Source organism: Aulonocara stuartgranti, assembly GCF_965226115.1.
Source record: "Aulonocara stuartgranti genome assembly, chromosome: 16".
Classification (NCBI taxonomy): Eukaryota; Metazoa; Chordata; class Actinopteri; order Cichliformes; family Cichlidae; genus Aulonocara; species Aulonocara stuartgranti.
In genome coordinates this window covers 13,426,941-13,450,608 of record NC_138952.1, presented here as the reverse complement: position 1 = coordinate 13,450,608, position 23,668 = coordinate 13,426,941, and the positions used below count along the sequence as shown (strand labels likewise).

Genomic DNA, 23,668 nt, shown 5'->3' with positions numbered 1-23,668 from the left:
ATGGCATTAGCTTACGGAAATTCACCTTTGAATTAATGACTTGTATTTATCATTTCAAAAACATCGTGTGTTGGGCACTGCTTGGGTGCTTTTTGTTTTTCTTCTTTCAGACTGGACTGCTTGAGGACCACTCTGATATGAAAAAAAATGTCAAAGCAATACATTAGCTTGTCTTTATGTTATCGCCATGGCTGTGGCTCCACCGCACCGCCTGAGCCATTTCAACATATCGAGAAGAGTAGGAACTGAAAATGGATTACATGAGCTAAACGAGCGATATAATTTAACTGTGTGCATCATGCTATGCCCGAGTTTGTTTATGATTGCCGCGCTTGTGCATACTCAAATGAACAATATGCTCGTGAATGCTGCTTAAAAACACTTAGACATATGTACGTTCCCGCCTTTTGTCTGTTGGTTCTCACTGGATGTGCCCAGCATGCAGGCTGCAGCAGCGCCAAGCACCCAGCTGGATGATTTATCACAGAATAGTCCTTGATTAAGGAAAATTAAAGCAGGCTGCTACTGGCTCGCAAATTGCTTTGATAACAAGTTCAAGCAGTTACTTAGTGGGAATATTTTGGAGGATATGGACCTCTGAGAGAAAACAATAAAGCCAATTGAACTGGAAAGGGTTGCCCAAAGTTGTTGTTTCTTTTTCTTTGGGGGGGGGATTGATGCAGCATGGCTCTTCTTGGGGATGCAGGTTTTTTTTTCTTCTTTGAAAAGCTACATTTCATTCCCCCACTGCTCCAGGTGGTACTAACCTATCCTGCCTGTGAGACATGACTCAAAACCATGGTGTGTTGATCAATAAAGTCAGCCTTTGAGGTTCCATAGCTGTTAATGGTATATGACAGTTGCACGTTGCATCATGTATGTTAGGAGCGAGCTCCTGCCGCAGCGATAAAGTCTCATGAAGAGGCAGACATTTATGTGTGATGCACATCTTGTAAACAAGCTCTTAGAGTGAAGTCGTGTAACTCAAGCACATCTTTGCCGTGTTTTCATCAGTGCTAATCCTTGTATGCGAAAAGAAGCGCTGCTAAGTGTGCTTACGGTTTGTTCTGTTGGAACACCTGTGTGATTGTGACTGGCACGCACAACAAGCTGATGACATACGTACAGAAATCAATTTGAGCAATTCAACATTGCCGATGGTTAGGAAAGAGTTCAGGGAGCTAAGAAACTTTTTTGTGTGTGTGTGTGTGAGAGCAGCAAGTCAAGCAAGAGTGTGGAAACAACTGAGACAAGTTCCATCTTCTTCTCGCTGGCTACATTTGTGTGAAGCCTGCGAGATCACCTCTTCGATCCTACTGTATGCTGTCTCAGGATTTATAGGAATTGTGCTCCTGCCCTGTCAATCATACAAAATGGCACAGTAGGCAGAGCCTTGCCTGAGCTTTTCTACCATCCCCGTAGGAGTCCGTCTATGACAATGACTGGCCGTTGAGGCATTCTCGCCGCAAGCACTGCGCCGGCTTCCACCAGTCTCCGTTGTGGCAGCGGCAGATGGTGCAGTCGTCCACCTTTACTTCAATTCCAGCCGGGATGATCGTCGTTCCAGCAAAGCAATTTGGACCTGCCGCATGGGAAGGGAGGGAAGGAAAGGAAGGGGAGAGAGAGACAGAAGAAAAGGGAATGAGAACGACAAGAAATGGATGTGTCTCTCCTGAGAGCTTCTCATTGCAGTGGGGTGGTGGAGTGATGCAGAGAGCTGCAGGGAGTTAGGGGAGTCAGAGCAGACGTACAGATCTTTTCACGGGCATGCACCGATGGGCTTGTTTTTGCAACACTAAAGCGCTTTTGTTAGTCTCTCCTTCTCCCTCGACATGGAGCGCTTTGCATCCTAATGCGCCGCAAGCAGAGAAGCCTGCCAGGCGCTGGCTTGGCAGTACAGAGAGGCTGGAGTACAGAGAGACAGAGGAAGAGAGAGAAAGCTGCTTTTAGAGGCAGTAGGGAGGATGGTGTTAATCACTTCGGTCTGTATGAAAAGGCCACAGAACTCCTTAGCAATTCCTTACACAGTTTCATTCCACGCATTCACACACGCTGACTGTCAAACCAATAAAGAACTCAGATTAATTTTGACATCTGATTTATCCGTTAAACACTGTAGGATTTACTTGTGTGGATGTTGATAGGATTCCTTTAATTCTAAAACGTGCTGTGTACGACTAGAACACCTTACATCGGCGTTTCTAATAATCTCACCAGATAGACAGATTATCCTGGGTAAATTTTAGGATCTGTTTTCCAGGACGCCAAAGAACGGTATTACATTTGTAAGATTTATCTGTATTACCACCTGAAATTATTACATCTAATTTGTTTTTCTCTTTGCCTCAGAGATATTGGAGGTAGTGCATCTCTTTCTCTACCTCTAGAGACAGGAGAGCCAGAAGGTGCCATGAGTTCATCCTAGTTTTAATCATTTAAAATGAAGCAATCAGCAGCTCAATTGGTGTGACGGTGACTTTGGATCGCTCTCAGTGTTCGGCTCGGTAAAACCTGCCAGATTCAAGACTCCTCTACGAGCAGTCATAAAAACTCATATGTCCCATAACTCTTGAAGACACAGTAGCTTTCACGCTTGATATTCACGAAACATCTTGGTGTCCTGTGAATATGATTTAGGGTCTGGTAGCTTAATGATAGCAATGTAAATGTGTCAAGATAGTCAACCTAAAGATCAGAGGTACATTTCTGGTACACTGTAGAATTTCTCACCTGTCACACAATTTGAGCCTTTTTCACACCTACATTTTAACACACAAGCACAGGTATCAGTAATAAAATAAATAAAGAGTGAATTTCATTTATCAGCTTCAATTTCAAGGTCCTGCATTTGTGCATGCTGGCTCATCGTCTCACTGTCACGGCTTTCAGGAACAATGTGGCCATCGGTAATATTATTAGTAACACCTCTGTTTTCCATTTTTTTAAAAAAAGGCTTGTTAATGCTTTATGGAAAAGTAACTCAGGGCATTAGATTAAGGTTAGCTAAAGATCAGGATTGTGGTTAAATATTTAAAACGTCACGCTGACTCGCAGCATGGCACAGGGAACACTGACTTTTTAAATCTTCAAGAGCATGAGTTTAACCTTAAATCAAGGGTAAAAATGCTGGAATGGTCTACAGAGGGACAACTCCCAATATTTTACAAATTCTTGCTTTATGCATCGAAGGAATTAGGTTTAATTCCAGCTAGTGCTTGTACGAGAAATAAAAGATGCAGGAAGCCATAAATTTCCACGTGACATTGACAAAGGGAGCTGCTGGCTACCTGCTACCCCCATCCTTTGCCTTAGCATAGATGGGTCCTATGCTCTATTTTAAAAAAGAAAGAAAGAAAGAGAAAAAAAAAGGAAAAGAGCATGGGATCTGATCTTAGACGTAGAGAGCACTTGCCAAGTCTTAACTCGCAACGATCTGCCTCTGGACAGCTGGCACAGGTCACGGGACAAACTCGGCAGAGGTTGATGAGGGAGGAGGGTGACCCGTGCTGCTGCCAAGTGTGATTGTTTATAGCCCGATAGATAGGGAGACGCAAGGACACAGTCTGAGCTTCCTGTCACCATGTGAAGGGCGTGCGGTCACTCGTCTGAGCATGTGATCAATTCGTGGCCAATAAAATCTGGTGAAGTCAGAAAATGTTTGTCCTGTGTCAAAACTGTCTCAGCACATCATACTTTCTCTGACTACTGCCTAAGGATTACAATGTAAACTGCAGCTTGTTGAGAGAATATGTCAAAGCGAATATGTTCCTGAACCGTATCCAGCTCCATGGCACTGCTCCTCTATGATATGTCTGTTAAAAGACCACAATGACGGCATTCTGACAGATAAGGAGTGGCAGATCTGTAGTTGGTTTAATCTTGTTATACTGAGGAACCATTAGCCATTTTCAGGATACTACTCATTTCTTTTTGAGAATTACATAATTACATATTCCCTGATTAATTTACAGTAGCCTATATAATTCATGATAAAGATTAGAGCTGAATCAGATGGGCTCAATGAATGCGGAGCTCAGAAATGAGCACTGCCACTGGCCTACTATTCTATTGTGCTGCCTCTTCCTCTCTGCTGGTGTTTTCAGGAAGGAACACCAAAAAGATGCCAAGCTGAAAAGCTACAGCCTAATAATAGAAAGCTCTGACAAAAGTTTGGCAACCATAAGCACTGATTTGCTGATTTGTGAGCTGAAAGACATCCAGTTATCAAGGTCATATCAGTTTAGTTCAAAGTTGCTTTTTTTAAAGTCTGAAATATAGTTAAGACACTGGAACATGGGTGATTAATCTTGTTTTTCACTGTGTACGCACATATAGCTCCATTTAAACTCACTAAGTCAGTGACTAATTGGACTAAATGAGTCAAATATTCCTCAGTAACATTTTAGCCACTGGCAATTAGGTCATCGCTGCACAATTCTGTTTACAAAGCAACCCTAAAAGCTTTCTTTCACTAGAATAAGTTAATCTGGACCTTTTACCTGAGCTGGAATTGTAAATGTGGTGTATGGAGATACAGTCAGAACTCAAACTAGTAATTTAGGCAGCTCATTTTAGGCACAAAATTGTATTAGGAATTGTATAAAGCCCTTTAATTAAATTCAGTTGTCTTGTAATCTGTGAAATAAGCATTACTCATTTTCAGAGACTGTTGAGATGGTTTGTTTTTTATGTAACCTTAGTGTTACATTGTAATTACATTATTAATTTAAATAAACCTTTCAAATGTATATCTGTTCAGTATTAATTTCCATTTACCTTCTAAATCTCTGAGGGAGGTAAAAAGTGGTGAATGTAAACATGTTGATAGATAACAGAGAGAATTGTTTTCAAGTACTTTCAAGCATTTGAGTACAGTTTAAAGAAAATGTTCTCACTGCGCTTTCTGTGACTTTCTTCCCTTTAAAGTATTTTAGCAGGATGTGCAGGTTATATACACAAAGTTAACCCAAAGCTTTACCATGACAAGCTACTGTAGTATACTTACACAAGCATTTACCTGGAGAGTTTTGCTTGTTCAGTAAGAAGATTGTTTTTATAGAGATTAAAGCGGTTCCCATATAAATCTCACACTGTCAGATTATTAAGAAGAGTATTATTTAGTATTGATTGCATTCATAAAATATTATAATTATGCCTCTCCTAATCATTTATGCCACAATAAAGTAAACCTATATAAAAAAGATAAAATCCTTTTTGTATTATAAGACCAAAGCCCTCTACATAATGTTTGGATTAAAGAAAAAAGAGAGCAGCAATAAAGATAAATAAATAAATAACACAACAAAAAGCTGGATATTGTAGACATGTTTCTAAAGGGAATGTAATTTGACAGCAAATGCTGAACTTGCAAAATGCATTTTATTAACACTGATTCTTTATGTTTAAAGAGAAAAAGGTGCATGTTTTTGTGATATTCCAGTGGATCAATTTAATATTATTACAATTCCACGGGATCTGTATTTAGTAACCAAGGAACTTTCAAGGTAATCAGATTCAGCCCTGCCTACAGTCAACATGACCTGTCTGTCCAAAATCCTAGAGCCATTAGTCAGCTTACAATTATATGGCTTGCTGGAAGACAATAATGCCTTCCAGGCACAGCAGTCATGCTTTAGTGCTGTTCATATGACCTATTGTTCTCAGATGTACTTTGTCTTTAGTGGTAATTAGCATTTGTTTACACAACGACTGGTTGTCATCCAGTCTAACTTGTATAGATAAACATTATACCTAGAACGTCATACAGCCATAAGCATAGCAACTATCTAATTATAATAACTACTCAATTAAAACAAAGCTGGCTTGTTGATCTAAACTTAAAAGTGTTACAGCTAAGTGGCTTCAGCTGGGATAACATGTCTATCAGATGAGGTCAGGACCTGCTTCTATGACCCAGCACATTATATATTCTGATGATGTCAACATCTTATTAAATATGCTGCTTTCTGCTTACTGCTGCTTCAAAGTATGTCTAACTGAGAGTTCAAACTGTTGCTGTGAATGGGCTCGTATCATCACAGTTTAGTCTCACTGATATTTACTTCACGCATCCTTTAAATATAATTTGCATTCTAAGTCAGCAAGCAGCGCTACAAAGTAAAAGAGATGATGATCACATACGACCTTTGGTAAACCAGATTACAGTTGAACTATGATGACCTGTAGACCTCCCTGCTTAAAGCTAGATTTAAATGCCAACCACATAAAGATATAGAGTCTGTGCGTTTGATGTTATGTGCTGTGGACTTTTACCTCAAATGCTTTTAGATGCTACTTGTTTATAGGTCTCTTTCAGTTATGCATTTAACAACTGAATAACATGGGCTATTGGATTGTGACTGATTGGATGTGATCACGTTACTGATAAAATACCAGACTCCTTTGCTTTGAGAAAACGATTGGATTGCTTTTGCAGTTTGCTTTGGATAATTATCCATTTGTACTATAAAGTGTTGTCCAATTATTATTTGTCCAATTATTATTTATTATCTGAGCAGAGTATAGTCCTGTACACTTCAGAATTAATTGTGCTTCAATCAGCAGTGACATTATCAATAAATGCTTGTCTCCTGGTTCTAATGGCAGCCATATGGGTTCATGCCATAACATTGCCCCCCACCACGTTTGACAGATGATGTGGTCGGCTTCAGATCATTAGCTGTTTCTCTCCATGCTTTTCTCTTGCGATAATTTTAGTATAAGTTAAACTTGTACACTTTGACAATGATCTTGTGATCTTGTGTTGTGTTGTTCTTTCTTAACCACATAAATAATTGTGTGATCACACACTACAAATGTCTTCTGTGTGGTCTTTCAGGCCTTCTGGTGTTGCTGAGCTGGCCAGTGAGTTCATTTATGTGTAATAATTTATCAGATTGGTGATTTGGACCCTCCTAACGGTTTTGCTCTTTCTATCTCTGTCTTTCTCTGATAGGTTTATTTTGGTTTTTCAGTCTAATGTTAGCCTCCTTTAATTGTACTGATATTTATTTGGGGCTGGTATTTAAATATAGTGGGGAAAAGCTATAAAATTAAAATCAAATGCTTTAAATCAGCTTCAGATAATAAGTATTCTTTAACTGCCATGAAGTAACAAGGGGGCAGGACTCACCTGGCCATGAAACTGCTGGTTAGTGAATTGTCCAATTAATTTTGAGCCTCTAAAAATGGGGGGTTGATTATGTATTAAAATGGCTGTAATTCCTAACCAGTTATTGCAATACTTATGTAAAATCCCTTGAATTAAGGCTGAAAGTTTGCACTTCACTTCAATAAATTCCACTGTGATGAACCTAACTGCACATTCTAGTTGCACAATTTTTGCCCCTGTTTGAAGTGCAATGATTTCTATAACTGTATTTTTATTTAAAACTAAAACCTGTAATGGGTAAAGAAAAACACAAATATCTGTCTCTCTGACTATATGTAACTGAACTGAGGACATTTGGGTGTCTGCTTTTCATTGTCCCTTGGCCAAAAATGAGAGCTAAATAGCGTTCGTTCATTGTCCTCTCTTCGCAGCCCTCAGCTATCCACTCCCGTAAAGATTTATCTGGTACCAGAGCCTGACGAGGAACCCTTGGGTAACCTAGAAACAGCAGGCCTACCACTGAAATGCCAAGGGTGTCACTGTGCCCTGTCAGCCTGGATTAGTTCTCTCCTAGCAGCTTCTGTAGCCTTGTTATTGTGTGTGTGTGTGTGTGTGTGTGTGTGTGTGTGTGTGTGTGTGTGTGTGTGTGTGTGTGTGTGTGTGTGTGTGTGTGTGTGTGTTTATGTGTTGAAACAGAAGAAAACAAGCAATGGTGAGAAATAAAAAATACAAGGAAGAAAATGTTTGTAGTTGTGCCACTGCGAAGTTATTCCCTTTACTTTTAACCTGTAGGTAAGCAGCAGTTAAATATATACATATCTACATATACACTTTCTTTTTTCATTAGTTAGTCATTTAAGTTCAACAAGAATGCAAAAACATTTTGTTTAGTGAATGCAACGTCAAGTTTAGACTTTGAATTTGATATTACGCCAGGTTCACACTGCAAAAGTGCACTTACTGTACTTTACTCATAAAGCTCCATCTGTCCCTCGGGACTGGTGCTGGCAAAGGGAAATCTCTCACCTCGCCTTGTAAATAGTCAATGAACCATTGGAATCCTATAATTCTAATTTAGGGATTGGTTGTGTGTGACAAGGGCTCCAGGGCACTGGGAAATAAAAGGCTCTCTGAGGACCCATTAGTCCCTCCTACCATCCCTTTAATCAATGGGCTAATGTTTACTCTGCTTAGTGTGTCATTTATAATTAAAACTAGTACTGCTCATTAGTGTCCAACGGGCCCAAGGTAATAATTTTAATTCATAAAACATCAATTACATCCTCATCCTGATCTAAAGGCACGGCCATCAAATGGTGATACCACCGATAAACTTGCTGTCATTGGTTTAATGAAAATTTAATGACTTCTAAGGAATCTGAATTGACCTCCAGAGGAGATGAGTGTTTACCGTTTTTACAGATGGGGCAGCATTGCTCTGGCTCGTACACAGGGTTGACACACTCTGGGACGGCGCAATCGGACACCACACAATGCACTTCATTATTTGGTTCGCAGCGGCACCACTCACAGGGTGACGGCTGTGGGCAGAGGAGGAAAGAGACAGGGAATCTGGGTTAGATGACTCAGTAGCTTTCACCTTGTGTGTATGTGTGTGTGCATGTCCATGCATGCTTGTGTTTTTCTCATATGCACATTCTTAATAGTTTCAGATGCGTGAAAAAAAAGTGTTGTGATAAACAAAGACACAGGTTAATAAATTATTCACATCCCCAGTTTTATTAGGGTACTTTTGCCTTAACAAAAACAGCCTATACTACTGCTGGCTTACAACAAAATCTCTAGAAATAACTAAGGGAGTCTATAAGGTAATGTTCATGATATTTAATGTTTGCTGCATTCTGCTGTGGCCTGCCTCAGGAAACAGTTCAGAGACTTATCTCACCACCTCTGCAACATGTAAATCAGTAGCTACTATGCAGCTCCCTGTGCAGCTGCCTCATACTTGACTCTATCTTTACAAAGTCTCTTGACCGGAAAATGAACTGTAATGCAATTTCATGGAGTGGAAAAATACAAACTGTTTCCAAATCACAAAAGGTCAGCTGTTCATCATATTAGATTTTCTTTTTGCTCATCATAGTAAACAGCCTTTGAGTGTGTCTCTGCACTGCTGTATCAGCAGTTTGGTGTCGGGCTTAGACAGCAATAATATTTCATATTTGATAACCCCTTTTGCGGTCTTAACTTTTTTGGTGGGAAAGCTGATCTATGTGGACAGCAGCCAGTGCAACATAAACAGTAAGCTTCACATTATGATTCTAATCTTCATGATTTATTCATTTGAAGGATAAAATTTCACTTATTGCAGCAGTCAATAATTTTAATTCATAACAAATGCTACCGCAGAATTTCCTGTGAACTCTGTGGTGGCAGCTTTTAAACGATTAGTTCATGGGTCTTTACCCTGTTGGTCAAGTGTTGCATTCCAACTTGCAATATTTTTTTTTCTTTTTTCCAGCAAATATAATTAACTTTCATTCATTAAAAAAAGGAGATCCACAGCTGTCTATTTATACATCGTTTTTCCCACTGGTGTGGGTTTGCTTAATGGGATGTCTCTATACAATGGAAAATTTACAGTGTAGGTTAATATAATAGGTACATTTTATTTTCTTTGGAAGGACTTTTTCCATTTTTTATAGTATGCTAAGCTAACCAGTTCATGCCTGCGCTTAAGTCATTCATTTTTTTCTGATTTCTTTAAATGATTAATGTAGTACTTTGGAACTGTGTCATCAAATAACTGAGCTGCATTTGTTCCCAAAATATATGGATTTATAGCCACGACAACAGCGGCTCCACAGTTTGTTTTTGTGCAGAGACAGGTGAAAGGGCTAAGGTATTTCAAGATGTATATGTGTTACTTTTACCATCTCTTCTGGGCAGATCGCATTAAGTGACACATAATCAAAGTGTCAAAACTCCTTTTGTTTTTATTGAAGTTTATGGGAGTCAGCATGCACATTAAGAGATATAGGGGAAACTGTGCAAAATAAATACAATCCAGTTACTGATTGTAGGTATTCCCAAGACCATGTAGAAAAAGTTCTCTGAATCAATGCAAAATAAATAAATCTAAAATGTTACTTCCTCTTATTAAACTTTCTCTCCTCACGATAGAACATCTGATAACTTTGCATTACATATGCTGTAATTCTGATGAATGTAGATGAAAATCATCACTAATTTCTTATATGCATTTGCAATATAAGAATAAAGCTGTAAATCATGACAAATAACAAAGTCTTTATCTCTAACATATTACTATGAGAAGACTGATTAAATATTTAACGCCGATGTAGCTCTGTAGTCCATCACATTTACGACTTGAATAAAAATGCAAAAACACTGGCAACAGAAGAAGCTTAGGTTAAATCAAGATTATATTGGGTAATATGTTTCATTGGGGATATTAAAGCGAGATTCGTTTGCAATAATGAACTACATTCCATGGGTTTATTACAATGTTTAGAAGAGAATATTCCAAATGAATATTATGCGTGGATGTGGCGCATAAACATGGCCCAGAAAATGTTAAAACCCCTTGAATAAACTTATCAAACTAGCTCAAATGATCAGACTAAAAATAAATGATGGGATGCTTTTGAAAGAAAGTCCCAAGACATCAAGCAAAGATCTAAACTTCTGACATATCTGGCATATAAAACCAAACTGATGCTCAAGTTTGTGGGCACAGATAACCACATTCAAAATACAGAGTCAATATAAAAACAGGAACATGGCAGCGCTTCTGCAGATGTACTCAGCTATAGTGTACTGCCAAAAGTGTTTAGATCTTGAAAAAAAGATCACCATATTATAGTGTTTTGCATCTATTTATACATCATGGCATTGTGCTGTCCTGTGTGAATATATAGCTTTGCACCATCGCATACTGAAATTTAATGAGGCCTACAGAATCCAGCTGACATGATATCTATCCATCCTTTGTTTTAAACTGTTTATCTAACTAGGGCTGCTGATGACTCGAGCCTTTGCCAGCTGACACTGGGTGAGGAGCACAATAAACAGTCCATTACAAAGCTAACAAAGAGATGCAGACAACCATTTATGTTCACATCCACAGCTACAGTATATTTAGAATCACTAATTAACATGCAGAACTGTGTCTCCAAGTACCCAGAGACAACACGCAGGATAAAAATTGTTTGAGTAGAATTCCAGTGAAAAGAAACAAACAAACAAAAAGTAAAATATGATGATATACATTATAAGAGGAAGTAAAATTCTCTCTTGCTCAAATAAATATTTTGGTTACTAAAATGAAAACTATGACATTATCATGTTTTAGTGATTTTATAACTCAATTTAAGTGCCATACAAAAGAATGCTCTTAATCTGACCGCACTCATTGAAGTCATTAATTATGTAAATTACTTGCTTTGCGTACAGTATGCAGTTGTGTTCATATTTATTTGGACACCGACACCATTATTCTAACTTTGCCTCTGTAAAGCACTAGTGCGGATTTTATATCTGGATGCAACTGAAGCGCAGATTTTCTTACTTTAATTCAATGAGTTTATGGTGATTTCATTTTAATGGAGAGACAGAATATTAACCAATAATGCAGAAAAAAAACAAAAGAGGTTATAAAATGATTTCCAGGTCATTGAGTGAAATTAGTGCTTAATCTCCAAACAATACATGACTTAGTACTTGATGGATAAACCTTCCCTGCAAGCACAGGGGTAAGACATCTCTTGTACTTGGTCACCAGGTTCACTCACCACAGATTTTAAATAGGATTGAGGTCTGGAGACTCCATGAATCTGATGCACTTCTTCCTTAGACACTCTTTTGTAGCCTTGTGTGCCTTGTATGTTTTGAGTCATGGTCCATGATTCTGTCCATTAGTCCCTCAATATGTTTAAGTCATCCTGTATCCTTAGCAGAAAAACAGGCCCAAAGGCCCATAATGTCTGTATGGGGATGGTCTTCTTTTCTTTATACTCAGCATTTCTCTTCCTCCAAACACGGTGGATCGAGTTGATGCCAGATAGCTAGATTTTGGTTTTATCTGACCACAGCACTTTCTCCCAAGCCTTCTCTTAATCATTTAAATGTTCACTGGCAAACACAAAAAAGTGCCTTCTTGAGCAATGGGACCAGTGTGTTACCAATGGAGTTCTTGGCTACTGTGGTCCTAACTGCCTTCAAATCATGAAGAAGCTCCTACTGTGTTGGCCTGATCCATCATCTTTCTCATGATTATCTTCACCCCAGGAGCCGAGATCTTGCACAAGCTCCAGATGTTGGCCATTTTACATTTCTTCAATTTCCAAATAACTGCACCAGCAGTTGTCACCTTCTCATCAAGCTTCTCGCAGATGGTTTTGTATTTCATGCTAGCCTTGTTCTGGTCTGCAGTTTTGTCCCTGAGATCCTTTGGCAGCTCTTTGGTCTTGCTCACAGTGGTGGAGATGTTAGATTGAAAGAAATTTGTTGTGTGGATAGAAAATTAAGTGATTCTGTGGACAACTTGCAATGTGCTTTATACACATAAAGTATTGAGATTGGTAGTATCTGTAACTGATAAACTGCCTGATTGACTGTAATCTATGGGATCACAGGCAATCTGTGAGCCAAAATTCTGGCTGGGTTTAGGGGATCAATTACTTCAAGTACTTTCAAGTAATGACATGCAAATCAGTTCATAACATAATTTATGTTTTTTTCTAGACAATATTCTGTCTCTCCATTAAAATGAAACTACTGTGTAAAATAGGCTGTTCCTTTCTTTGTAAGTGAGGGAATTTACAAATTCAGCACAGCATCAAAACATATTTCCCCCACTGTAGTCCCCCAGGTGCAAAAGTATTGAATCAGTTGATGGACAAGCAGTTTCAAGTCCAGGTGAAGCCTGTTCCCTCGTTATTCCATGACAAGTTAAACCGATTAAAGAGTTTGTTCTGAGTGTTAAACTTGCATCTATCCACTGGAATTCTCAATATGACATGCAAAGAGATGCCAATAGAAGTAAAGGTCATCATTAGACTGAAAAACCAAAATAAGCCATTAGTAGTGTTGTGCGATACTGCAAATTTTGGTATTGATCTGATACCAAGTAAATTGGGCTAGTATTGCAGCTAAGAATACTAATACTGATGCTTTTGACCTGCAAAGGCGCCTTATGTAGAGGAGAGCAGTGTATCATGATTTATAAAATGAATCATCAATAATTTGCATATTCTGTACAAATTTGTGATTACTATGATTGGGATTACTTGCCACAATAATTAGTTAATACAACAACAACAAAAAAAAATCCCAACTTTTCAGTATTTCAAGTGTTTTTAAACTGGGTTTTTTCAGAGAGCTGGAATTTAAATGTGATATTCTCTAAAGCACTTTAGGTCATCTTCTGTTGTTTAAATGTGCCACAGGCTATAAATGAAATAGATGTGACAGTCAACACAAAAATGTTCAGGCATTTTTCATAGTGCATGTTTGAGGCATATTTTTCATTTCCAAAAAAAAAAAAAAAATCTGCTGAGCTTAGAGTTTAGAAACAAACATCAATTCAATACCAATACTATTGATATTGCATCAATCCACCGACCTCTACTTATTAGACAGATCAAAATCTTTAGATGTGGCCATGCTCTGAAATTCTTAAAATGAAGGAATGCACTGACCAGCTCAACAGCACCAAAGTCCACTTTTTTTTGTTAAGGAAAAATCCTTTACAACATTTGGCCAAGCAAGAACACTATCAGGCAGGTAGGTGCATCGTTGTCTAAAACTTCAAGAGACACATAAATATTCTAGGTTTACAATGTGGTGTAAAGAACATGAAGGCCAGATTCGTCTGTGTCTTGGACACTTCTGACAGAGCCTTCACATTTCTGACAAAAAAAAGGTCTCTGGATGAAGTCAAGATTAACTTTTACCGGAATGATAGGAATAGAAAAGTATGCACAAGGATGAGAAACAGCAGTACCATACCACTTTATCTGGTAGAAGTAAAGTTATAGCATCGTATGCACATCTATGGCTGCCACCAGAACTGGGCCACTACTGTTTATTGATGATGTGACTGCTGATAGAAGTACTGATAGTAGGATGAATCTTGAAGTTAACAGGGCTTTACTTTCTGCTCAGATTCAGCCAAATGCTACAAAACAAATAGAACATTTTTAGCAGCATTTGGCTTTTGACCTAAAACATCCTCCACAGGCAGCCTAGGAGCTTTCTCAAAGAAATGGGGTATTCTTCAATGACAAAGCCTGTCACCTGATCCCAACCTAATAGAGCATGCCTTTCAGTTACTGAAGACAAACCTGGAGGGAGAAAGAACCAAGAACAAGCAGCAAAGGCCAGGCAGAACATCTCAAGGGAGGAAATGCAACATTTTTGCAGTCACAGACTGTAAATGATTTTTTATCCAAGTATGAAAAACCAAATCTTAACTGATAGATTTTTTTTCATTATCATTGACCAAAAAAACCCCCCAAATCCAATCTTAACCAAAACAAAACATATGAATCTAATTGTGCATTTTACAATGAGAACAGATCCATTTAGATAATCAATTTAGATATAACGTAATATGATACATTTTCACAACGAAACAATAAAGCTTTAGGGATAAACCCTGGGGAGAACCTTATTTTTCACAGTTATAGACTTGATTGTAGCACTAGCTAATCCTGAAGTGAAGCTGTGAGCCTGAAAAGTGGATTCAACAGCGTTTCCACTGTGGCACATAAAAACTTTATCTACTTTTTCCAACAATGTCTTTCACATAATTTGTCTCTCAGGTCAATGTGGGTGGTTGTTGCATGATATGCTAAAATGAAAGTGGAAGTTACAAGCAGGAGTCCTGATAAATGCCATTGTTTTCTCCTCCTTTAACGTCACTGATAAGATGGGAGGAACTGCAACCAGAATGCAGCAGAGCTTGAGCAGGCAGAAATAAAAGTGGACTCATTCTTAATTGCTGAAAAAGCTCAGTTGGTACAGATACCAGAGTAGATGCTGTAGAGGAGCTACTTCAAATCCATTCAGACAGAAACTTGCATGAAATCATGTATAATAAAAACAATGGATAACATGAGTGGGTAGGTACAAATGCGACACGAATGCAAATAAATATTTTTGAACAAGAAATCATCCAAAAACTGACACAGAAGAGGAAATTGGGTTCTTACTATAATATATGTGCATGTATTTAATCCCTAGGTGTTTCTAGATGTAACAAGTTGTATTAAAGTACAGACTGGAGATTGTGGCTATGAGAGACAGCAGTTTTTATTCACTATCACAACTGACCTTTAAAATAAATTAATTTGAAAGTGGTATTTCTCTGTAGGTTAATCTGCCAGATTGGCCTGTAATGCAGCCTGCTAGTTCAGATGCTTTACGGGAAAAAGTATATTAAAAATGCAATTGGAAAAGAAAACTTCTTCATGCACCTTTGACACATTGCTGAGAATCCTTCAATGTATTCAGCCATGCCTGGTGCTTTCAATGCGTCCTTTTGTGTGAGGTCTACCGTGAAGAGGATCAGTCATGCCTAAGCCCAGACTTACAAAAGAAAATGGAGCACTAGTACCGAATTTAGACTTGCTGCCAGATGTTTTGGTGAAGAAAAGACGCCTGTTGTCCCCATCTTTCTGGCTGGCTATTTGAGTCAATCGATTGCCATGCTTTTCATTCGCACACTGAGACAAACAGAGACAGGGCAGGGAAGCAATGAATAGTCAGGTAACCTTCAGCAGGGCAAAATGGCAATGCAAAATACTCTGAGACTGGACGACAGGGTCACAGGAAATATACTCATGCTGTTAAAAGCAGTGACAGGAATGAGTTGACAGTCAAACTGCATGCTCTGTTGTTCAAGTCAAAACAATGTTTTACCAGTGGTCAAATAACACAGAGAATAGACAGAAAGGACTTGAGGATGAGGATGGAAAACATGCAGTACTAACACTTGCACATCAATTCTGCAAGTGCAAATATGTCAAAACCATAAAAATGTGTTTGACATTCTCTCCGGGCAAATTGTTTGCACTTAACAATTTTTTCCCCTAATTGCGACTATTGTTGCCTCCAGCAAATTGGATAAGAAAATCAATTTGAGCAATAATTTTAACAGCTTTTATGGATGTTTTCTCACATAGGTATGTTAAAAACACAACAACTTACTGTGGTTGTGTGGGCAGCTCAGTCTGTGTGTGTGTGTGTACAATTGTAAACAAATTATTATAATTGTCTGCAGACATGTTTTCACAGAATACTTCTGTGACTTCGCCACATCACTGCAGTGATAGAAAAGTACAGATATAATAAATCAAAGTTACCAAAAACAGAGACGTGAAAAAAATCCAACCACAGTGTTTGATTTACATTGATTGGAGTAATTCATTTATGAGATTTCCTCAACATTTAAATCTAGTACAGGGCTTAATTGCACTCCACTGAATAGTACTTGTCTCATGCGGATAAAGTGAAAGGTGAGCAGAACTCAAGCATTAAGGCTATTAGTCACAAATTTAGATTGTTTGCCTTTAAATGAGAACTTATTCAAGATCTGACGGCTGATTTGCACTGTGTGTACCTTTGTTACTGAACATATTAGAGCCCTCCCACCTTTGTCAAATCTGCATCCCTTCCCTAGGGGGGAGGGTGGTCATAAGAAGCATGGATGGGATTCTTCACATCTGAGTTCACATCCCAGCACTAGCCTGAAGATCTGGGATCTGAACTCACCCTATACCTCCTGGTTCTTGATTGCAGCTGCGCTGAGGCCAGAGGCACACCGGCAGCCATGCTGGGTGGACTGGTCCCTTCCTCATCAGATGGAAAACCCTGTAGGTGAAACACCTACTATGGTTGAGTGGCATGACTCACTCACATGGCAATAAAACAAGATATTGGAAATTACTGCATCTACTTTTACAAAGAATTTAAAGCTGAATCAACAGTATTAGTATTAAATTCTTTGTTGCTACAAGCAAAAACTTTTAAGTGGATGAGCTGTAGTGGGAAATGTAGTTTGGACCTATTTGTCAATTTGCTGATGCACGAGTTATGCCAGCATTAGATTCACAAATGACAGGCTGACATTTCGCTGGAGTCAGCTGCTTTGTGTTGAAGGAATGCCCAATACTACTTGCATGATCATGATTGCATACATTAGGTGCAATATACTTAATGATCAGCCTACAGTATAATGAGGTTTTCAGCATAAGGAAAGTGGAAATATGAAGTGTTGGTGGATGCCAAAAACAGTTCTTCATAGCCAGACATCCCAGTTTCCCAGAAGCTCTAAACAGCCCACATCTCTCTTGTTATTTTCCCAAAATACTGACTCTTCTCTCTTCTCTTCTCCATCATCTGCTACTGAATATAAATGCACACCTCTACACAATGCAACACAATCACCTCAAATGAAATGCCAACAAAGCCCAAACCAAAGGTTAACCTGTCGGCATCTTTAAACATGGGTCTGCATATCAGACACTGACGGCCTTTGATTTCCTTTAACACTGCAGGGTTCTGAGGCTTTCATGTCTTTACTGAAGAAACTCAACTTTCACAATTTGGACTAAGACACTGCTACTTGTGTGGGCATGGATTGTTTTTTAAAAAAGATGATCATTATGAACCATAGTGCAATTTCTACTGAGAAATTCTATAAAAACAAATGATTTTGTTCTTCACCTTGAAGTAATGTTGAAATGTCCTTCCCTTCTCTTGCTCCTCAATGCACTATTGATAGATCAATGTTACATCAGACTGCGAAGCTTTTGCCCTTAAAGTAGCCCTTACAAAATCACAGAAATCTGTGGGGCTGCAGGAGCTTGATTGTGTCTGACGTGCAAACACACCAATCATTACAGATTAAGTACATGGGTTTCAAATAGGCTAATCTCTCACACCCCTTGCTAATGGGAACACTATGTCACTTTCATGCCACCAAGAGTTGTTGTTGCCTACTAATGCAAAACATTTTTCAATTTTTTCAGTATCATTTTTTTTTAATTTTAACATTTGAAATCTTAATGTCATTCTGTTTACAATGGCGAGAGAACACCTGAATATTTAAAATCTTTGAATGGATATTTGTATATCAATATTGTTGACAGATTTGTTGACAGAATGGCACCTAATAGAGATGCATTGTAACAGTTCTGAACAAAGGCATAAACTCCAATGCAATGCCTCTTTGCACCTCTAGCTGATAATGCAGATGAATCCCACAGCCGCTAAAAGGTTTTACATTAAAAACTGATGAATAAACATTAGCACACTATTTTTCCCTCCTTGTGCTGTTTGATTTCTTGTGATTGCCCCCCCAAAAAAATGCATTTCCAGAGAAACTGTAGCAGAAAAGTTAATTATGATGGCCTGTCTACACACCTGCTTTGCTTAACTCACTCTTTAGCCCCGTGTATGCTTCAGTTTTTTTTTCTTTCCGTTCAAGTGGCATGCTAATTATTTTCTTATGCAAAATGTTCTGACATTACAGGAAGCTTTGTTTGTTTTACCTTGAAGCTGTTATAAAACTACACTAAAACACCTCCTGTTGTCTTGGAGTTTTGGACAGCAAGCAAAAAAGGAAGACAAAAGGAAATATGCCGTAGTGACTATATTCACTAGAAGTTGCTATAAATACAAAAAGATGATCATCTGGTACTTAACCGGGTCAAATACCTAAAACAGACCTACAGAGCTATTATAGATATAAACACTTCATAATGTGATATTCTATGTTGTGTGCACACCTGGATTCACTTTCTTTAAGTTACCAAAAAGCATAATTAAAGCTATGCACAAAATTAATTTTGTGTGATATTTTACATTTTTCAAATGCAGTCTTCATCTTAGAAAACAGTTTTAATGATACATAGATATTGTGCATTTCACTGCATATTTGACAGCATAAGATCAATATTTTTTTTAACCCTGCAAAGGAAACCTTATGAGAAATAGTCAGACTTATTGGACTGTATAAGCACACACACGCACACACATGTAGTCCACCCACTCCTGCAAACTACAACTGACAAAGTTAGCTTTGAAGATGCTTTTGAGCTTTTGAAAGGCTATTTTCAATTATTCATTTAGCTCTTGAGTACCTTTTATGTGTCTTTAAGAGGGTAACCAACAACTTGTGTTTCCCCAGCTGTGGCCCGGTCAAACAGATATTTGCTGGGGTCATAAATCCTATCTGAATACACGAATCCTTGTCTAAGGAGCTATTGCAGGCTTTTTCTTCTAATGTCTTCTGATTTTTTGATCTGCAAATGGTGGTAGTTGGTTTTGAAAAAAAGAATCTTACTGCAGGAATTATCTTCCAAGTACATCTGTTATAATAAATAGCCTATCTAGTTTGGTCTTATTTTACATCTTCGGCAGATGTTCACAAAATTGAGAGAAACTTTTTCATGTTACTGATGATGATGAGAACATACCTCTAACATTAGTTTCTACTGTGTAACTGGTAACTCCATAATGGGATAAATTTACAGCTATTATGTAAAGCGACAAAAAAAAATGGAATTTTTGATCGATTGCATCATTCAAAAGCTAATTTATGTCACTAAAGTGGAGCCCGCAAAAATTCAGTTTACCATTGGAGGCATTTGTCTGACAACCGCAATGGATGCACTTATCTTAACTGGTAGCTGATACATTTGCACAGACATGAACAAATGCTATGATTAACCACAGAGCTATACCCTTGTTTTGGCTATGACATGTCATATTATATTTCAGTCACTTACTGCCTCAATCCAGTTGTGAGAAATGTGAATGAGGAGGTTTCCTCATGGGCAGCAACAATTTAAACACAGACTGTAGTTGTCAAGCTCCCAGTGTCATTTATAATCAGGCAGTACTGTCATGCTCTGTAACAACCACTGAGACACTGGTCTGATAGGTAGAAACCTTTTTTTTCAACAGACACAGGGAAGCTGGAGCTGCCAGTGATGACTCAGTGTCCACAAATCACAGTATTAAAATATTGTTATAGCATCTGTCAGTTTGGTAATGCTGGATGAATGTTCAGTTGATGAAGCAAGCAGAAGGATGATATCACTCTGGGTGGCAGCCATCTTGGTGCCCTTGGCCAATAAACACATTTTGAGCTTACTTTCACATTATGCCAAGGACTGATCTAAACCCAAATACAAAGCCTCACTAATTCGAACCCTAACAGCCCCACCTGATCACATCTGCACCACTGCTGTGTTACGTTTTGTTATTTTCGATCGTGGCTCAAGAGTTGGGAGTTCGTCTTGTAATCGGAAGGTTGCTGGTTCGAGCCCTGGCTTGGACAGTCTCGGTCGTTGTGTCCTTGGGCAAGACACTTCACCCGTTGCCTACTGGTGGTGGTCAGAGGGCCCGGTGGCGCCAGTGTCCAGCAGCCTCGCCTCTGTCAGTGCGCCCCAGGGTGGCTGTGGCTACAATGTAGCTTGCCATCACCAGTGTGTGAATGTGTGTGTGAATGGGTGGATGACTGGATATGTAAAGCGCTTTGGGGTCCTTAGGGACTAGTAAGGCGCTATATAAATACAGGCCATTTACCATTTACCATTTTATTTTCATCAGTAAATGTGATCAAAGATGATTGCTGTCAACAAGTTAACAGACTAAAAAGGAAAGAAAATATGAGACATGGTGGTTTTTACATTATGTTTGAAGTGACTTGTCAGTTTACCACGACCATAGAGGTGTTGCTGTGAATGCATATGATTGTCACACACCTGTTTTGTTTTAATAACATCTACACTTGCGTGTGACTTGATTGTGTTTCACCAAATGAACTGGAAAGATGGATTAGAGTCTTGAGCATCAGTTAGTTTTTAATAAAGATAAATAAGATGCAGAGTGGTGATTGTTGGTGGAATATTCATGTTCAGTGCTAGAGTTTTTCTAGTGGATTCTGGTAAACAGATGTTTTTTTTTAAAGGCTGAATTATAATCTTCTAACTCATTGCTTACCTTGAATTCTTCCAGAATTTTATAGGTTTTCCCTCGGTACTCGCAAAAGTTTTTCACCTCTTTGCACTCAGGGCAGCATCCATTGTGTTCCACTTTGGTGCACTTTGGATGCAGTTTCGGGCACTCGGGTTGGTCGCACACAGGCCCGTCCTCTGTGCACACGCACGGGCAGTTCGAGTGTCCCGGATAGAAACGTTCCCCGAGTTTGTAGACGAAGCCGCTGTCATCCACGCATCCCTTGCCCCGGTAGTCATCAAACACAATGTTCTCACCGACGGTCCGCTCCGCCTCGTCTGCGGCGTAATCCTCGGGGTTACCCACCGTGGCCGGTGACACAGCGCTCAGGGCCAACAGGGGGACGAAGGCAGTCAAGAGGAGAAGGCCCATCCTTTGCCGCGGCATTGACATCCACGTTCAAAACGGCTGTGTGGATGTCATCCTTAGCCTCTCTGTATCCTCACCGGATCTGTCCAGGGCTTCATTATCACCACCATCACGTAAGGAAATGAGCTGCAGTGGAAAAAATAGAAGATGACATGATGGATGATGACTCCCCAGCTGCTGGTTTGCACATCCTTACAAACCAAAATCACCTTTTAAATACTTTCCTCCCCTTTTTTTTCTCTTTTTTGTTTGGCTTAGGCCTGTGTATGGGTATCTTTTATTTACGGTGCACATATGCAGCACCAATGTTTCAATAGAGATCATTCGGAATTCTTTATCATTGCTCTGTCACAAAAGAAAATATCTTACACATAAAGCTAAAGCCACGGATGGTGAAAACAAATAGAAATACATTTGCTAACATAAGAAGCATGCAGTCTATATGCGTTAGTGTGGTGGTGGTGCATTAGATGCAAATTATTCTCCTCTTTCAAAATCACAGCAACAGCTACGACCATCAACAGAGGGAAGGGTTATAACACTGATTGTCTAAAGTGGGTGGAGTGAGCTCCCCACGGTCGTCTTCTCCCCATTAAATAAAACCGAATCAGATATTACAATTTGAAACTTTATGAGAGGCTTCAGAGACAACAGGTAGCATTAACGCTTTCAATTCTCCCCCAGGTCAGTAATGATAGTAATGGCTTCTCCGTCTCTGGGTTTCTTGCAACCACCTCTTATTATATTAACCATGTTCCATGCAGACACATGCAAATATTGAGAAATGCGCAATGATTTAACCCAGAATGCGTCAACCGTTTGGAAGGGGAAACACACACATCGACAATCCAGACAGTTGGGGAATATATAGCTGAAGATAAATATCTCTATGATGCGTATTAAGCGACAGCTCTAACTCACTCACCGCTTTGAATAAGACTGATATCCACTAAGTGTGAAGGTAGGATCCCCAATACAGAGAGCGGAGACAGATTACAAATAGTCGCCTTGCCTATTGGAAACTTCACTCTATCCACAGGGTGAAATCACCAGTCTCCACGAGATACTGTAATCCGCCCTCTTGTCGTGATGATGTGCTTAAAAGCAACTAAACAACAGCCTTTTGGAGGTTTGCTCCCCTTTCCCCCCTTGCAGAGAAAAAGACATCCGCGTAAAAGTAGGTCTTCTTCATGATTATCCTCATTGGACTCACCTTTTCGAGACAATTTCGCAGTTCAAGTCCAACTGCATGCGTTACAGACAGAGAAAGAGAGACTAAAAAAGAAACTGCTCGAGAAATCCTCTATAGCGTTCCCTGAGAATCCGGAGTCAATTCAGTATTTCCCCACGATGGAGGTGAATATTAGAAAGCAGCAGCCAGTCTTGTTGCACATGTGTGTATACATCCAGCAGTTGTGCGGAAAATAAAAAATCCACATGGGTAGAAGTTAAAGAGTATAAAAAATCGACCCATTCGCGGCTGAAGCCAGTCATTTTTTGAATTTGTGGCCGAGGTCACGTTCATCATCAGCAGGCGAGACTGACGAGGGAGCGCTCCGACTTTCAGCACCTTGGAGAGCGACTATCTTCTGCGTCCTGCGCCGAGCAGAGCAGAGCGCCCCCCCCCCAATCCCCTCTGCCAACCACAGTCACAACAACACTCACCTCCCACGATCCGAGGACAAGTATGACTGCATTACTGCAAGGGTTAAAGGCTGGGACGAAGTAAAACGATCAAATAGGTGGTCATTAGTCAAGACTGGTTCTGACAGGAGCAGCTGGTAAATTGAGGAGGTATGCTAGATCAGTTAAATATGTGTGCGAGCCTTCCCCCTGTCTGTAAACGAGTGCGCCTATGTGCACGCCTGCCTCATTATACGCCTGTGAATATGTGTCTCCATGCGTGCGCGAGTGTGCCAGCGCGTGACAGTGTCTTCACACATGACCCGCAGCATGTTTCTCTGAGTCACTCATTTCTAGCGCAGTTTACGGAGACCTATTTGTATTCAATGGTGCACTGCAAAAGGGAGTCTGACTTCTCAGCACCCCCCACCCCCAAACACCACATTAACTGAAAAGTACAGTACGGCTTTGCAGAGCAACACCAGCTTTGTTTTACAAATGGTAGCCTATAGGGGCCACTGCCCGACTACAGTCAGTCTAAGGGTAGAGGAC

The 23,668-nt window shown here is 39.4% G+C and overlaps 1 protein-coding gene across 3 annotated transcripts; it reads right to left on the bottom strand.

The window, feature by feature from the left end:
* Positions 1–1,223: 1,223 nt before the first annotated feature.
* On the bottom strand, positions 1,224–23,412 carry vwc2l (von Willebrand factor C domain containing 2 like). Of its 3 annotated transcripts, none has more exons than XM_082507705.1 (5): positions 22,419–23,412; positions 21,110–21,619; positions 16,871–16,969; positions 8,523–8,652; positions 1,224–1,582 (listed from the first exon to the last, which is right to left on the bottom strand). In XM_082507705.1, the coding sequence occupies exons 2-5, from the start codon at positions 21,515–21,517 to the stop codon at positions 1,431–1,433; spliced, it is 789 nt and encodes a 262-aa protein (XP_082363831.1). In that variant the 5' UTR covers positions 21,518–21,619; positions 22,419–23,412; the 3' UTR covers positions 1,224–1,430. The 3 variants fall into 3 exon arrangements, with proteins under 3 accessions (XP_082363831.1, XP_082363832.1, XP_082363833.1); XM_082507706.1 differs by having other exon boundaries at positions 22,707–23,412; XM_082507707.1 differs by lacking the exon at positions 16,871–16,969.
* Between the last annotated feature and the right edge of the window lie 256 nt (positions 23,413–23,668).

Excerpts from the sequence above, each read along its gene's own strand:
- vwc2l (XM_082507705.1), bottom strand. The coding sequence starts at position 21,517 with ATGTCAATGCCGCGGCAAAGGATGGGCCTTCTCCTCTTGACTGCCTTC. Across the intron at positions 8,653-16,870 it reads CAAGAACCAGGAGGTATAGG|CCGTCACCCTGTGAGTGGTG; the intron begins GTGAGTTCAGAT and ends CTCTGCCCACAG. Across the intron at positions 1,583-8,522 it reads CTGCCCCATCTGTAAAAACG|GTCCAAATTGCTTTGCTGGA; the intron begins GTAAACACTCAT and ends CCCATGCGGCAG.